Source organism: Rhinolophus ferrumequinum, chromosome 28 (genome assembly GCF_004115265.2).
Source record: "Rhinolophus ferrumequinum isolate MPI-CBG mRhiFer1 chromosome 28, mRhiFer1_v1.p, whole genome shotgun sequence".
In the NCBI taxonomy this organism is placed as follows: Eukaryota; Metazoa; Chordata; class Mammalia; order Chiroptera; family Rhinolophidae; genus Rhinolophus; species Rhinolophus ferrumequinum.
In genome coordinates this window covers 2843581-2861599 of record NC_046311.1, presented here as the reverse complement: position 1 = coordinate 2861599, position 18019 = coordinate 2843581, and the positions used below count along the sequence as shown (strand labels likewise).

The 18019-nt window shown below is 49.5% G+C and overlaps 1 protein-coding gene across 6 annotated transcripts in view; it reads right to left on the bottom strand.

The window, feature by feature from the left end:
* Positions 1-18019, bottom strand: part of HOMER2 (homer scaffold protein 2) — a 92606-nt gene that overhangs the window by 63433 nt on the left and 11154 nt on the right. For 2 of the 6 annotated variants that reach the window (XM_033100168.1, XM_033100169.1), the window contains exon 1: positions 6133-6304. The exons of the other annotated variants lie outside the window; for them this stretch is intronic. In XM_033100168.1, coding sequence (XP_032956059.1) covers positions 6133-6137 — 5 coding nt within the window. In that variant the 5' untranslated portion in view covers positions 6138-6304. Of the gene's footprint in view, positions 1-6132; positions 6305-18019 lie in introns of those variants that run through there. 6 annotated transcript variants of the gene reach the window in all.

The following is an 18019-nucleotide window of genomic DNA, read 5'->3' as shown; positions in this document are numbered from 1 at the left end:
CAAGGTGAAAGAAGTCTTTCTTTTCAAATGGAAAAGGAGATCCTATGCCCACTTCACGGAACTCAGGTGCTGGGTGCTGATGCTGGCTGGCTGAGGTGACATGTCACAGGATTTATCCAGGTTTTTTTTCTTTTTTTTTAAATTGCCTTACAACTAAAGCAAGGACTACGACGTCCTTCTTAGACAGATGCCCCTGCCAATCGTCTCAGCAAAGGAATTCTCTGTAGGAGGGGGTGTGATAGCCACCAAAGGGCACTTGAAGCAGAAGGGGCATTCAGGTGAGGGCACGGTTTTGCTGGCCGAGAACCTTCTCATCCAGGAACCTTCTCATCCAGGTCTTAAAGCAGAATCTCTCTGCCCCGGTATTTCCACACAAGCAGAAACAATCTGAGCATCTGGGCCCAGTCCACCAAACACCCTTAGCGACAACGACGAATCCTTGAAGTTCTCACCAAGATTCACTAAGGAGCGGTGACTCACCCAAAATTACAGTGTCACTGCAAATTACCCAACATTCACTGTGATCCTGCTCTCCTCCACTGTTTCTTTCCTTGGGTAATTCATTTAAAGCAAACAATTGCTTTGAACGGATTGCCAAAATGTCTTGTTCACTTTTTAAAAATATACCCTGCCTTGTTCTAGAAAGGATTTAAGCAGATTCACAAAGATATATAAAATTCAGCAAAATGACAAATTAGAGGTAGGTGTGGATTTAAATGATGATGTATATTTATAGTTATTGGCATGGAAAGATGTCCATTCAAGGTATTTTAAGTTTAAAAACTTATGTTACAAAACAGATGTATGATATCATTGCATTTTGTTAAAACTGTATTTGCTCCAGGTAGATAGCTCTGTAGACACAGGGACAAATACACAGGAAAAAGTCTGCAAAGACACACATCCAATTGCTGGTGGAGGCTAGCCTGCAATGTGGGACGCCAAGTCATTTTCACTCTCTTCTTTATACTGTTATTTTTAGGATGAACATGTAATATTTTTATAATTAGAAAAAAAGCAACACTATTTTCATTTTACTAAAAAAATTAAAAAAAAAAAATGGACAGCCGGATGACTCAGTTGGTTAGAGCGCGAGCTCTTAACAAGGTGGCCGGTTCAATTCCTGCATGGGATGGTGGGCTGCGCCCCCTGCAAATAAAGATTGAAAACGGCGACTGGACTTTGAGCTGAGCTGCGCTCCACAACTAGACTGAAGGACAAAGACTTGGAGCTGATGGGCCCTGGAGAAACACACTGTTCCCCAATAAAATTAAAAAAAAAAAAAGAGGTGGTAGGTAAGAAAGAGTGAAGGCAAACAGGATGGGGCCACAAATCTGAATGAGGAACAGAGAGGATGGACGACGAGGTCTGCTAAATTTGCTAAAGGTGACCACACATTTGACTCTAAGTTCCCCAGGAGCCATTATAGAAAAGAAACCTAGTAATTTATACAATTACCATTAGACAAAGTCCATTAGACAAAGCAAACAACCCCTCTGCTCTGGATCCCCATATAGGGGATTGTGTACAAACATCAAATGTGCCCTTGGCTTTGGCCTAAAACCCCCAAGCCCAGGAGTTTCAGAGCAGTTTCCAACAAAAATGATGGCATCTCCCCAAAAGTCAATTCACAGAAAGTATTCATTCATTCATTGCTATCACTCATTCATTCAATATGTACGAATCTGTTTAGTGCCCACCCGGTTCCAAGTACTGTGTGTTTTTCTAACTCTGACACTAAGTCTAAATAATGGTGATCCTAAATGCTAACAGCCTCCCAGCACTTCCCCATGTGTACTGGTCCCCAAATAGCCGGGTGTCACATCTGACACCCTACGGATTATAACACTCTGCTAAAACTCACATGCAAGGCTGGTACCTGTACAGGTGGCTTAGCTTCCCTTCTAAACTATACACTCCACACGGGCAGGAACTGACTAGAAGCTCTGTTCATCCTGGATGCCCAACAGACTCTCCAACTGCCTTACAGATGAAGAGATGGAATGAACCTTAGAAAGGTTCAAGACCAGGAGAAGACAAGTTCCCTCCACATAGCTGAGAGACTGCTGTATCTATGTTAGCCAACAATCCCCAAAGGAAAGGCCATAATTTGTAGGAACTACATAGTTTGGTGTGATTCAGGAGGAATGGAAAATTCGAGGAGCAGGAATGAACATCAAAAGAAAGTTAATCGGTATAGATTACCGAAAGACGGCCTGAGGTGTTAGATAACCAAGATTGTGGCCTCCGTACACTGCAACGTAATCTTGGCTGAACAAAATAAGTGAGTGTAAACTGAAGCCAGACACACATACAGGAGATCTCGTTTGTAAACACGGACCAAATCCGCTAAAAGTCACAACAGCGGACAAGACGGCTTTTCTGCTAGCCTTTTGCAGGCAGGTAAAAAGATCATTTAGAACCCCAATGTTCAGATGACAGCCAATGCCTGAAAATTACCCCAAGTCACGATAAAAGCTAAATGGCTTGCTTTAGCATGAAAAGAAAACTACATCCAAACAAGATTTCTTGCTCCCTTGGCCCTTGCAACTCTCAAGTCGGCAAGCTATATAAAAGGTAATCCAGAACTTATCACAACTTCCAGGCCAGCCTCCAAGCAAGCCTGCCCAGCACATTCAAGCATTAACTCAATCAAAACATATTTATGGGGGGCCTGGGAGGTGTCGAGACACTGCTAGGTGTTGGGATACGCTGATGAAAAAGTTAAGACCCTAGCCTTGCCAGATGCTATCAGAGGAGAGATTATAAATAACTAAACAAGGCCTAGATGATTGCAGGTGTGCTGTGGAAACAAAGGTGGGGTGGTGTTAGTGAGGAATGGGGGTGCCCGGGAAAGACTCTGGGCAGGTGACTCTGATGTGGAAATCTGAAGGATGAATAGGAAGAAGGTATTTGCAGAGCCAGGGCAAAGCACTCCAGGCAGAGGGCACAAGTTCAAAGATCCCGAGGCAGGGCAGGAAAAGGAAAGGAGGCTGTGACAGCCATGACGGTCAGGCAGAGTGGCCGGCAAAGCTAGAGAAAAGCACAGGCCAGTCCCTTGAAGACCGAAGGGTATGGAGGGAAGAGAGTGATATGATGGGATTTGCGATTGTAAAAGTCAGTCACCTGGAGTCCAATGTGGAAAATGGACTGGAGATATCTCAGAGTTGAAGCTGGGGGTCCATGAGGAAGTTAGTCCAGGAAGAAGGCAACGGTGGCCACGTATAGAGTGGAGCTCTGATTACGGGCGGAGGTGAATGCACTCCAGGCATATCCTGGAGCTGACCCTTGAAATGAGGGAGAGAAGAATCCAGGCTGACGCTTGGCAAGCAGATGGATGACGGGGCCATGGAGTGGGATGGGGTGGATGGAGGGAAGGAAACAAGAGGAAGGAATATCAGGAACTCCGTGCATGGCTAAGATCAGAAGCCCAGGGACAAACACGGGACTCATCAGCAGCACAGAGCTGGCATTTAAAGCCATTGGGGTAGAAGTGGGATAACGTGACATAGGAAGAGAGTGCTGACAGCGGAAAGGAACCAGCAGCAGTCCTTAAGCAACCCTGTCATTCCGAGGTCAGGCAGAGGAGCAAGCAGCAGGGAGACGGAAAGGACCCATCAGGAAGGTAAGAGGCAAACCTGGAGACAGCGGTGCCAAGAAACTGGGAGGGGGGTTGTTTCAAGAAGGAGGGCATGGCCATGGGTTGAGGGACACAGTGGAGGTAGAGTAAGAGAAGGACCGTGCAGGTCATCGGGGACCCTGGCAGGTTTGGTGGCGAGGTGGGAGCAGAAGCCAGGGTGTAGAATGAGGGGGGTGAGCAAATAATGGGTGAAGAACTGAAGCATATTGTATACTGATGGGGAAAAGCCTGGGGAGAGAGGGAGGTGAAAGAATGAGAAATGTTTCCTGACGAGGTGACAGTAGATGAGATGGACAGTCCCCAGGAGGGGTCAGCCCCTGGTAGGACGAGAGGAGGAACTGGCCATTCCATGAAACAGGTGGTAAGGAAAACCAAGGGCAGCCGCACAAGGGACTGCAATGGGGGAGCTGGAGCTGTCCTTGGTCTTGGCTTCCCTTTTGTCAACGAGAAGGGAGGCGGGTGTGTCGTGGGGAGGAACAGGAGCTCTGAGGAAGGGAGAAGGTATGAAATCACTGCCTGGGGGGGGAACACAACACACACAGTGCAACACACTTCCCAGAACAGAAGCTGGACACTGCAGTGAACATCTGAATGAGGGAAAGCCTCTTAAATGGGGAGAGGCAAACTCAGGTTTCTTTTTTTTCTTAAATCCCGGTCATGTCTACACAGTAGAACCATGACAAGGCTGCAGGACCACAGTGAAGTTTCCCACTGGCTGTCTTCCTCAACTCTAGGAAAAGATGACATTGGTTCTATTTGCGGTTAAAATGGCTCCTTCCACCTGCCTCTGTCTGAACTGCTTACCCAGCCTTAGCTCCATCTCAATTTACAACCAGGGCTTGTACATGCCCATAAATTATAGAAGTGGATCTATTAAAAATGGCAGAAGTAGGTAGGAGTTACATGCCAGCCCGTACCTATGAGAAGTGAGTAACAGACATTTATGGATGATGTTAAAATTACAGGAGAGACATTATTCCTTTTGAACCAAAATCCCCACGCTACTCCTCCCTACTCTCCACAAAAATTATTTTCTGACGTTTTCTTTAAGCTTTTATGAGTAAATATTTTCATTTGATCTCAACCACAGTTGGAGTTTCAATATTTGTTTTTGATCATGCAAGTGTGTTGGGTTGGTTTTCTGTTGGCTGTGGGGGAGGGGACAGAGCATTAAAATGACCAGATCCCTTTATCTTCCATATTGAGACCTATGTTTGCCAACTCCTGCACACACTTTTTTTTTTTTAAGTATGAAATCTGAGAGCCGCAAAGGTTCCCACTGCTCAAAGAGCTGCCCTTTCACAGTCCACTAAGGGGTCACTGGAAATGTTAGAAAGTCGGCTTCCCAGGCAGGGTGCCTCTGGGAAACTCTCCCCCGGTTTCTGTCCCTGTGAAATCTCCTGGATCAGCACCGGAGTCTTAAGCAAACCTCTTCGCTCCCCTGTCCCCGTCCTGCTCGTGCTGGCCCAGAGCCCTCCTGCGTCCCCCTGCTCAGAATTCCCCCTGGCACGCCTCCGGGACCTCCAGGCGCTTTGCAGACCCCACAGATGACGTTCACCAGAAACTCATGTGGAGGAAGGCGCTACCCCAGGGCCATCTCGCGTCTTCCCACTCCCCACCCGTTCCCACGCAGGAAGGCAACATCTCCAGACCCACAGAGCAGAGGAGGACCGTAGGAAAGATGCTAAACTAAGCTCAGCAGCTCTGGTTCACTGGCAACCTCTCCCTCCCGTCTGGCTGTGGCTTCCCCGGTGGCTTCCACACAGTGTCCTTCTCTGAACGCTCACCGGATGCCCAACCTGGGGGAAGTCACACAACCACTCAGGTTGCTCATCTGTGAAATGGGCATAATAACCATTCTCGGAACCCCGAGGGCACATCCTCGAGGAGCGCGCACCTCGGGAGCCAGTGTAGGGAGTTAACTGTGTTATTACCGGCACAGTGGCTCCCCGACTCACAGCGCCTGCTGCTCAGAGACGCCGGGAGAAACCAATCCCGCTTTCTGAATTACTTTATGCACTCAGACGCATTAGTCACTTCGACAGAGTATTTCAACTTCTCTCCTCTCCTCGGTTGTTTCAAAAGACTGAAGCCTCATCTGCCATCATGCTCAGCCAGCTCACGGCAGACTCAAAGTCCACCCTCTCTATGCTGGGGGTTATTAATGTCCTTTCCAGGAAAACTTGCGTTTCTGTTGGGTTTGTAATAAACCCAAGCTCTGAGAAGGACAAACTGCTTCCTACACTCAGACACAGGCCCTGGAGTTGACTGACCATGCCCGGGAGCGAAGGGACCGCCGCACGGCCGAGGCACCGAGGCACCGAGGCACCGCGGCCGGGCAAGCGCCTGAACCCGCGCGGCGCCCGCACCCGGGGAGCTCGGAAGGAAGGTCCGCGGGCGCAGCGCGCTCGCTCCAGGTTCTGGGCGCCGGGGCTCCGAGCCGGGGCGCGGGTGGCGGCCCCGCCGCCCTCTGGCGCTGCGGGCTCACTCACCCCATCTCCGGCGCTCTCCTGCGGCCGCTCCGACGGGGCCTCTCGCGCTCGCTGTCCGCCGGCTCGGCAGCCGCTCCCCGCGCGGCACATGCGGAGGCCCGTGCGCGCCCGGTTCAGCCCCGGCGCCGCTCCATTCCGCGGGCTGTGCTGCTGCTGCCGCCGCCGCCGCCAGGCGCGGGCGGGCGGGGGCTGGGCCTCCGGGGGCCGGGCAGCCACGCTCAGGCGGTGCCCGCCCCGCCCCGCTCCCCACCCCGCTCCTTACGTAACCCAGAGGCCCCGGGGTGCTGTACCCAGACTGGGGGCGGGAGCTGGCGCAGGGCGTGGGGGGACGCCACTGCGGCTCGGTGGTCGCTGGCCTCCCCGGCAGCCCCCTTCCCTTTGCGATCCCGCGTCAGCGCGCCCCCGCCGCAGGCCCATCTGGGGGCTCCGGGAAGTGCCTGCTGGACTCAGTCCCACTCGCAGCTGGAGGGGGCTCTGGGGCTCCCCTGACTTTGCAGGTGAGGGGAAGTGATTTGCCCAAGGTCACACATTCAGATCAGAGCTGGGATCTTCAGAATCTGAGATGGGCAGGGCCACGCCCCTCCTGGAAGCCCACCTTCACCTTGCTGTCCTCTGCCAGGCTGGGTGCCTCAGGGGACGTGCCACCATGAAATTCCAGAAGCCCACGTGTCAGGGAGGATCCTGACCCACAGCAGGTGTTCTGGGCTCTTCCCTGGGTAAAGATAGGGTTGGGGGCGCCCAACTAGAGGCTAATGGCTTTTGAGAAGGCTTGATGAAGCTCGTCTTACTCTTAGAGCAAGGGAAACTGAGATGGCCCAAGTGGAACTTAAAGCAGAGCAGTTTTTCCCCCTCCACACATCAGGTCCTGTTTCCCTACAAAAGGCTGGCACTGGGACTCACCTGACGTTGGTCCCCTCCCTGGGCCTTCCACAGGATCTGCTGCCACTGAGAACACGCTGCCCACATGAGCCTGGCATCTCAGGACAGCAAAAAGTCAAGGACAAGCATACGGAGCAGGGCCACCAACCCTACCCCACCCTTCTCTCTCCCCAACCACAACTTTACCTGCTAACCCCAAAATCTCCTGGGGGGGGCACCAACAATTGGTCAGGAACTTTCACAATTACATATGTAATCATGTCTCTCTTCTCAAAATCCTTCAGTGGCTTCCTTCCCACTGTCCTTGGGATAAAGACTGACTGATAAAGACACTGAATGTGTGTTCAAGGCCCTGTCCCATGGAGCTTCCATTGTCCTCTCCAGCCTTTTCTCCTCTCAATCTCCCCCTTGCTTTCTGCACTCTAGCCACTGGCCAGACTCCTTTCAGCCCCAGGACCTTTACATATGCTATTCTCAAAGTCTGGGAAAATTTTCTCCACTCCTGTCTCTGACACCCCAACCCCTTGCCTAGTCAAATTCCTACTCATTTTACAGATCTCACAATTGAACGGTCACTTCCTTGTGGAACCTTCACCTAACGCCCCAGATAAGACTGTGAACTCCCATACGTTTTCTTTGTTGCACTTACTGTTTTGTTATATTTGCACAATTATTAGTTTACTGTCTGTCTCCCAGGCAAACTCTATGAAGCTGTATCTTTTTGCTCATCATTGTATCTCCAGTGCCTAGAACTGTGCCTGTAAAGTCCTCCATAAATATTTTTTGAATGAATGAATTAGCCAATAGGCCAGGCCGCAGACACACAGAATTGACCACGGTCTATAAGGTCAATTTTAGAGCCAGTGCAGGATAAGCACTTGGTCCTGGATGAAACTTATCTAACAAGTGGAATTCCAAAGACCAGAGCTGGGGCTGGGGCTGGGAGGTGGTTTCCTGGCAGTGTCAAAGGGAGAGGTTGTCAGAAGGGGAACCAATGCCAGCAGACACTCAGCTGGAGCAGGGGCACCAGAAGACAGATTCAGAGTGCAGTGGGGCCACGTAGCATCCAAACCCTGAATGGGAGTTTCCCTTGCTCCACTGATGGGAAGGGCACACCCGCGTTCCCTCGGGAAGATGCAGCGAGGACAAACAGGTGGGGCTGGTGAATCACTGGGGAAAGCAGGGCGATGCTGGAGGGGTGAACCCATGGGAGGTTAAATGCTGTGATGAAAGTGGCTGTCACTCTGGTTGAAGGCTCTCGCTACAGGGTGAGGAGAGGAAAGGGTTAGACAAGCTTTGGAAATGGATGCCCCTTCTGTCCCCTGCGGGAAATGGTCTCCACTCCTCTCCTGCAATCCCAACTGCAGGCCCAAGAATTTTCCCCGACAGCCAGAGCCTTGTTGAAGCTTCTGAGATGTCCTCACTAGCAGTAGTTCATCAACTTGGAATCTTCCCGAGAGAGCGGCCACTTAATTTCCCTGTCAATGCCTCCCCTCCATCAAAGCCGACACAGTCCCCCTTTTTCTGTGGAAAATCTCCTATCAATATGGTCTCCCTTTCCCCAGGTGCCAAAGGAGATGTTGGTGAAGTCTCTTCTTTCAAGAGGCCTGAAGTGAAGTGCAGAGAGATTCTGTGCAGGCTGGAGGCTGAGGCAAGGCCAGGGAGAACATTTTTAGGCCAAGACTTGAGTGTCCTTTTAGGCTGCACAGGAGGAGCCAGGGAGTGGGGGACAAGATTGAAGATGTGGGAAAGAAGGAGAGCCCTGGGGAAGTGGAGGAGTGAGCCCTGCAGAGAGGAGGAGGGTTCAGCGGGGAAGGTGAGCGAGGTTGAGGGAACTTGTCTGGTGGACTTTTTCTAAAGGTATCACACACACCTTCTGAACATGCGTGACCGAGAGGAGGAGGGGAGGGCGAGTGGAAGCCAAATCTGAAACAGCAGCCTTGGGAAAATAAACAGTGGTGTTTGGATTGATCGAGAGTTGAGAATGAGCAGGCCAGAGAGCCCCCAGAAGTCTGGGCACCCAGACCTGACCAGCACCAGCTCAGGGACTGGGGACTCCTGCTGTTGTGTGTGGGCAGCAGAGCCTTCCAGAATCTGATCGCCAGGCACGGCCCATCGGTCTAAAGAACATTCTGCACTCTAACCGGGGCAGATCAGATAACCAGAAAAGGCTCACCAGAGAGCTATGTAAGCCTGAGAAACAAAAGAAACAGGGAGCTGCTCCACGTGTGCCCTTCCTGTGTTGCCAACGAATTCTCCCAAACATCCTAGGCAGAAAAGCACTGTGCACCCTCTGCACCAAAAAGAGTGTCTTCCACATCTCTGCTTCTCGTCTCTCAAAAGTCAGCTCCTGGAGAAATGGCTGATTTTAGTAGGGGGCAGGGAAAATACAAGAGAAGCCTAGAGCACCTTGTAGCACCAGAAAGTTAGGCAGTGCTCAAAAAAAACAAAAAAAGGCATGGGGTCATGTCAAACGGACACAGGAGCCAACTGAAAGAGCCCTCAATGGCCAAAGCTGGGAAATGTGAGCAGCAGAATAAATAACACTGTACAGGATTATAATGCAAAATATAACATAAATATACATGAGTCCATACTGATATAAAGTACTAAGTGAGTAGAGAAGAGACCAATCTTTCCTACAGAAGAATGCCAAATAATATGTATAAATACTAACCCCTCCAGGAAGTGGAATTTAACAGCCCCGCTCCCCCACCTTCTTGAGAGTAGGCTGGTCTTAGTGTCTTTGTGATTTTCTACTAAAGAATACAGTACAGAATGGGAAAAACTAACTTTACATGGAGAAACCACCTGGCAGACAGCACCTTGACCAAGCAATCAAGGTTAACACCACCAGAGATAAGCCATATTGCTATCACATACCCCCCGATAGGATGCGATAAGATGTGTACTTCACTTGGGTGACATTTTGTCCCTAAACCCATAATCCAAGTCTAATAATGAGAAACACACTGAGGAACATTCTACAAAATACCCGACCAGTACTTCTCCAAACTGTCATGGTCATGGAAAACAAGGAAAGACTGAGAAACGGTCACAGAGCAGAGGACACTAAGGAGACGTGATGATGAATTACACGTGGGATCCCGGATTAGATCCTGGGAGAGAAAGAACACTGGTAAAATGCACATAAAGGCTGGAGTTTAGTGTCTTATTATGTGACGTGTACCGTGGTAATGTAAGGTGTTAGTGGGGGAAGTGTGTAAGGGGTATATGAGAACTCTGTATTATCTTTGCAACTTTCCTCTAAGTCTAAAATTGGTCCAAAAGAAAAAGTTTATGCAAAAAGAAAGTAGCCTTGGAGTCTCCTGTCCACCAGTCCTCCAAGCAATTTAAGAATTGGCCATGTCATAAAGGTGAGCCTGTGGGACCCAGGACAGGTACCTCATCAGGTGACCGACCCCTGGGACTTGAAAACGTTTGCCGAACTCCAAAGCAAGCCATTGAAATCTGTGCTTTTCAATTTTTTTAACTGCCATCCACAGTAAGAAATACATTTTACAGTGCAGCCCAGTTCATGCTTCAACTATATCTATAGTTATAGCTATATAAAATGGAAACAGAAGTTATATATATATTAGTGAAGGTTATACAAAACAATTCTCATCCTCTCACCTGCAGAGCATTCTGACATTTTTCATTCTGTTCTATTTTTAAAAACAGGACTGCTCACAACCCACTAAGTTGATTTCAAAACCTGTAATCTGTATATTTTTTTTCTTCCAACAGCAAAATGAGGCTCACCATGTACACGTATAATGTTATTATTAGTGTGTTCAGATTGCTGAACTGATGACCAGGGAACATTATTTTCTTCTGACCATTAGGGTTTTCTTTCAACTGCATATGAAACAAACGTCTTATTAAAGCCATTAATTGAATGGATAACTATCAGGTATTATGCAGCTAGTCGATTATGCTTGTGAAGACTATATAGTAAGATAGAAAAATATTTATGTTTTCAATAAATAGTGATCACCTACTATGCATCTGGTACTGTGCTGGACATTAGGGATAAAGTACTCAGCAAAAGAAACAGTTCTTCCGTGATGGCACTATGAGACGGGTGACAGATACGAATCAAATAATCACACAGATATACAAACTGATCTGTGTCAATAGAAGCGTCCTAATTTAGGTTGAGGGGGGTGGTCGGGAATGGCCTCTTTGAAGACGCATCTAAGAGGCCTGAAGAACAAAGAGGCATTAGCCAGGGAGAACGTGGAGGGAAGGGGTCACAGGCAGCGGAAACTGTGCAAAGGCCTGAGGCGGGAGAGATCTGCGCAGTTCTGGGAACTGGAAGGTTAGTGTGGTTAGAATGCAGTGAATGAACTTAGCGAGGCATGGAGTGAGGAGGGAGAGGTATTACAGGACGCCAAGGGCTTGGGAATTATCCAGACGCACTGACTGACAGCTTAGGGAATGCCATGATATGGCTTACATTTTTTTAAAGATCACTGGCTCCTGGAAGGAGAAAAGATAAGGAGAAAGAGTAAAAGTATGCAGACGAGTTAAGAGGCAGGAGCCCAGACAAAAGATAAGGGTAGAGATGAAGGGAAGTGGGTTACAGATTAGAGACACACACTGCAGGCAGATTCAGCAGGATTTGGTGATGGACTGATGTGTATTATGCTATAAAATTAATCTCAGAAAAACAGTTTTACAGCTGTGCTGTGAGCGTAATTATGTAAAAACTACTAGTATGTATAGACAAAGCCAGGAAGTATAGAAAATGAAGTGTAGCAGAAGGAACATAGGATAAAAACGTCAGTATAGGCTATGTCCCAGCTCTGCCACGGACTATCTCTGTGACACCAGGCAAGCGTTTGAACTGCTTTAAGGCTCAGTTCTTTCATCTGTAAAATGGGGGGCCCTTGCTGGGCTGTTAGGAAGATTGAGATAATACATGTAAAGTGCTTAGCTCTATCCCTGCTATAGGACATCCCCAATACTGTAAGTGTTATTACAATCACTGGCTGTAATGGTGGAACTAGGGTGACATTTCCAATCTTTATCGCAACTGAATTACTACTGCTATAATGGTGTTTATATATATAGTTAACATTTTAGAGTTTAACAGTGTGGGTCTGAGTATTCTGAAACTGGAGGGAAACACTGCACGCATGTCCTGCTAAGTAACCCTTTGTTAACCTGTGTCCAAAGCTCTCCACAGCTTCAGGGCACCTGATGGGCAGAGGAGACTATGAAGCGTCTCTTTAAGATGACACCAAGTCAGCAAGGGACCAGCCCCAGCCCCTTCTGTTTTCCTTTAGCCAAGGACCCACCCTTAGAAAGCTAAGCTATAAATGGTCTCCAATGGTTGCTACCATCCAGGGCTTTCCTAAGTCTATCTGTCCCAGATGCCTCCAGGGATTCTGCCAGCCTTCATTCATTCATTTAACCTTAACTGAGCACCTATTCGGAGCCAGTCTGTGTCCTCAAACAACCTCACAGGCAAAATATAATGTAACTGGGGTATGAAGAAAATTCCATGAGATCCTGACGCTGCCTGGGGAAGACTTCACACAGGGGCTATCTCAGGGGGCGTAAAGGACGTATGGGAGAGAAGGTCAATTTTGGCAAACAGACCAGCACTTGCTAAGGTGCGGGGCATTCAAGGGCTTGACTCCAACAGGGAATGCCAGGGAACGTCCACGTTGCTGGCCAGCCATGAGAGGAAAGTTGGGACATCGTGACAGACCTCGAGGGCATAGTAAGGAGTTTGGACTTGATTCTGAAGGCCACAGGGAGTGAGTGGAAGTTCTGAAGTAGAAAGACGGCACGATCAGATTTGCCTCTTAGACCTTCAGCAGCAGTAGGGAGAATGGTGGAGAGAGGCAGAGACTGAGGCAGGAGAAGTCGGTTAGGAGGATGTGAGCAGGCTGCGAAGGAGAGGAGGTGATTCATCAGCTTCCTTCATCAGTAAGGGCTAGGAGCCTGGAGTAAGATGGGGAGCCAGGCAGCTCCTGCGATGCTGGGGCCCGGGAGGCTTCAGCTGCTGCACTGAGGGATCAGTCATCCAACAACCCAGCAACCTTAGGAGAGGCTGGACCTCACTGGCTGCCTGCTCGGAGAACTGAAAACCAGAAATGACCATGTGGGCAGCTCAGCCAGCTGCAACTGCCCGGGGGCATCCAAGCGACGCCCCGCTGCCCTGATCACCACCATCACGGCTCCTCTGGGACGTGACACCAGGTGAGCCTCCTTCAGGAGACAGTGGTCTTCGAGGGCAGGGTCCCTCGCTGGGTTTGCCTTGCCTTGTTTGGGCTGCATCCTCAGACAAGCTCTCTTCCTGGCTCTAGTCTATCATTCCAGTCTGGCAAGAAATGAGCAAATCCCCAAATAGTTCAAACCAAAGTCCCGGAATCGAGCTGCGCTGTCTCTGCCTGTCCTCCCTTGGAGCAGGCGTCCATCCCTGAGCCAAGCCCGTGGCCGGGAGTTGAATGCCCTGGCTGGCTTATTCTGGGTCACAAGTGGCCCTAGAGCGGGGTGTGGAGGCAGCTTCTCACAGAGAGCCATGGACTGGAGCAGAACCCAGAGGAAAATCAAGGATCGGGAAAATCAAAGTAAACAGATATGGGGAGGTGCCCCAAAATAACAGACGCCCTCTAGAAGCACATCTAGTTATATCTGATTCCCAGTGCCCGGAACAGAGATGGATGAATTGTCAGATAAAAGATAGTCAAGAACCTACTAGTCATTGCACGTTAAGCTATTTATTCCTGGAGAAGAATCTGAAAGGGCCAGTCTGCCCCTGGAGAGCTGGGAAATGGGCCCAATTCTGAGAACCCAAGGCAGAGAGAGTGGAAACATATGCTTTAACTCTGTCATTCTCAGAGTCGGCTGAGGATTAAAATCACCTAGGGAGCCTTGCCAGCGCCAGGGCCCCACCTCCGGAGAGAACGATTTCACTGGTCTGGGTGATGCCCAGGCATCCCTTCAACTGCGCAGGTAATTCCAGTGTGTGGCCAAGGTGGAGAACCACCGCTCTAAGCCTCACAGAGCCCAAAGAGAAGCGGACGTGAACTCCAGAGGCGCCCGAGTTAGGGAACTGGTAGGAACAAAACGGGACACACCCTAGCTCACTGGCTGGACTTTATTGAGACTTAGGGTTCTGGAGAGGAACTGAGAGACCCACCTCCTTGTAGGGCTGAGGAGGTGCAGAGGGCAGAAGGAATGAATACCACAGCCAGCTAGCTCTCCCGGAGGGACTGGCGTGATATGGATTCACCGCCTCGGACTGGCAGCAACAGCAGGGCTGACAGGCACCTGTTTGAACCTGGGGAGCAGCTGGGATGGGGCAGGCTCGGACAGGTGAGGTGAGACTCCAGAGCCACGTCTGGGGCAGACTCAACAAGACCAAGGAGGAGTCAGAAGATGGTGGAGTCATGTGTGGCCCTGAGGTTTCCAACTGCAGACGCAGAGCAGATGGCGATGCCTCTTAAGGATCTATGGAATCGTGGAGGGAGGGGAGCAGCCGCACGTCAGAAAGCAGAGATGACGAGCGCCATCTTGGACATGCTGAGCTGCAGGAATCTGAGGCGCAAACAAGAGATGTCGAGAAGGCAGTGAGATGCGGCTAATATGCAGCGTGGAAGGGAGACATGGGAGCCGTGAGCAAGACAGTCTGTGAAGCCAGGAGGAGCACGCAGGAGGAGCAGAGGTGGGGCTGAGGAAGGCAAAGATGGGCTCATCAGGGGAGGACAGGGAGCCTGAGAGGGTGACAGAGTGGCCGTCAGTACCCAGGGGCCACACACTGTGCTGGACATGGATCAACCCTCTCGTGGCTTGTTTAACTGTATCAAACATCGTCTTTTTTAACAAAGGAAATAACCCTTGACCAGAAAACTGAGCAAAACGAAAACAAACAAACAAAAAGCATATCCCACAAAATAGAAACAAGTGGGTTTTCAATTCCTTTTCAATGTAGCAATATTTACTGAACGCCTACTAAGTGCCAGACGAGCCCCAGATGGCTCGGCTGGCACCGTTAGCTTATCAGACACACAGCCTTCTCTTCCCCAGCGTCATCTGGGAGGCCACGGAGGCTTGGTTCCTAGCATCTCTGCCTCCAGTACAGTTCAGCTCGTCTACTAGTAGTTCTAAGTGAGGTCCCCCTACAAATCTGGGGTCCTCATGGCAGGTACCACCTTTCCTGAAAGCCACCTGCTCACAACAGTTGCCCAGCAGGTTTCTGGCTGTTCCACAAAGCCCTTGCCTATTCTGCTACAAGGCCCTCTGCCAGCATTTTCCCAGCTCCTGCACGGGCCGAGATGCATGATCTGGCAGTTGGCCCACCTTTTCTGGCCATTTCTAACCATCTCCAACAGCTCTCTCCTCAGGGCTCTCTAGGAGTCTCCTCTGTAACTGCAGTTATAATACCAGAAGAGTTAGCAGAAAATCACTTCGAATCAAGACAATACCTCTCTACTCACCCAAAGCAAGAGGCCTCACCATCACCACCCACCCAGGGAGACTTCCCTGTCACCATTTTCTTTACAATTCCTCATCCCTCATCCCCCCCAGCAAACACTTCCACACCCAGGCTGGTTGGTAATGTGAGGGCTGCCTCTTCAGCAGACTCTTCCCTGTAGAAATTTGCTTACTGTTACTTATGATCTATTGTTCTCTTCCCAAGTGCCATTGCTTTCATTTGCATAATTCCCCAATTTATCAATTTTTTACCTCCTTCAAAACCAGCACAAAAGCCGTCTGAGTGTTTGGTTTACTTTACTCAAGCATCCCTTTAAATTCAGGTGTTTCTTTACATTTGCTGGCTTATTACTTCGTAACTGTCTTCCTTGGATGGCTCGCGCGTGCACTGTCTCGTGAAAAGTTGGGTTCTTTTCCTCATTGTGGGAAGATATACATACCACAAAATTTACAATTTTAACCATTTTTAAGTGTACAGGTCAGTGGAATTAGGTACATTCACACTGGGGTGCAGCCATCACCACTATTCTTCTCCAGAATGGTTTTGTTATCCCAAATCCGAACAAGTTATACAACGCCCAGAAAGTAGGCCCATCCTCAATTTACTTTTTATTCCTTATTCTCTACATAGTATGTGCTTTATACTCTTGGCTGATTCGAGCAGATAAGAAGTTTAACATAAAAGGTACGTAAGAGGCACCCACCTGCCTTATTACAAGAGGGGGGGAAGGCTGACCCAAGAAAAGGGGGAAAACACACACAGGATTATTCTAGCTGGGGTTCAACACCTGGCTGTGGCCTGGCCTTGGCCGGTGGGGCCAGGAGTCCAGAGCCTTGAAGGAGATAAGGATGAGGAGGGTGACGTCCTCCTCCCTTCTGACACAACATGAGACTCTTCCAGAGCCCAAGTCGGGCCCAAAACACAAACTGACAGGAAACCAAAGCACTTGAAGGAAGGGACTGAGCGCATTACGCCTGAGTAAGCTCCCACGGACAGCTAGGGCCGTGTCTCCCCAAACTGGCGTCATCGCACAGCTCATGGGGCACTTACACACAGGCCGCTTCAGTCCTGGGGTGGGGATGGGGCTGCGCGTGTGTATTATGGGCCTGCAGTGATGCTGACGAAAGGCACACCGAAGAGAACGAACCAGGCTGTTCCGTCAGCAAGGTGGGGCCAATCCAGACACTTGGGGCTGTGCAGGGAAAGCTCCCCGCCAGACGGACTTCGTGCTCCCAGGAGCTGGTGAGACCCCTGGGCTGTGCTCCCTGGGCCTGCACACAGGGTTATATACAGCCTCTGACTTCTGTACCTACTGCCCGAGGCCTTGGATGATCCCACGTTTTGGCAGCCCTGACCCCTGGCTTCATTCCCCACAGTTGAGGGCTGACAATGAGATGTAGTCCTAATTTAGAACAAAAGAGCTAGGTATTCATCAGCCAGGTATTAATTAGGGAATGACCATAGACAACTGGTGACATCATTTTCTTCCTTTAGATCCAGCTGGGTCATTGTATGGAAACAAGTTGGGAAACTTCTATCTACAAAATCTGAGGTCAGTGTTTACACAGGGAGACACTGGATACCAACTCTGCCATGGGAGCTGAAATTTCACCTTGGGGCCCTTTGATATAAGCCAGCCGAATGGAGCTCTTTCACGTTCGGTTTGCTCCAGCGTCCCGACCATAACATGACCACTCCCTCCCAACAGCCATCCAGGGTTCAATGGACCAGAGCAGGTTATGGAAAACAGGCTAGACATTCAGTGCCTTCCTTTTAATAAAGGCAGTAAGGCTTTGTATTAATTAAAATGCAATTTCTGAAACAGATCCTTATTTATCTTTACTCCAGAAAGTTTACATAAAGCAGCATTTCCAGGGATATCAACAGTTATTATGAAGCAGGGAAAGGTTCCATGCTTCATAGATTTGGTAAATATTGGTCTAAACAAAGTGAAATATTTACTATTTTTTTTAAACAACCTCTAATATGTCAATGTAGACTTAGGAAACTCCAAGAAGTAAATACTATGTAACATACTTTCTAACTTAAATGAATTGATTAACAATGAAACCTCAAGTAGTTTTCCACAGGATATATTTTGGGGAATACTGAATTAAAGGATACTATTACTCAGGCCCAACTTGACCTATAAGAAAGAAGCAGTTGCTCCTTTGCTTACTCTCAGGTGAATTATCGCCTCCCTCTGAGGCACTGTTCTCCTTATCCACAAAAATCACTTCCTAGGATTAAGCAGGAGGGCACAGCAGGTAAGCGAGCAGGCTGTCTGGATTCCTACCTGGGGTCCCCCACGTATCGGCTTTAGGCATGTCATCTCACTGCCCTGTGCCCCAAGTTCCCCAGTGGGCCTGCTGAGGATTAGATACAGGCGCACACTAAGCCACATGCATTGCTAGGCAACAGAGGCACTGCCCCCTGAGTGAGGGTGGGTCCTCCAGCCCACTTCTAGTCATCACTTCAGAGGGTACGCGCACTTCGCATTGGGACTACAGCAGAATTGAGGGGCGAAGGAAAGGAGTAAGAATGAACTGTGGA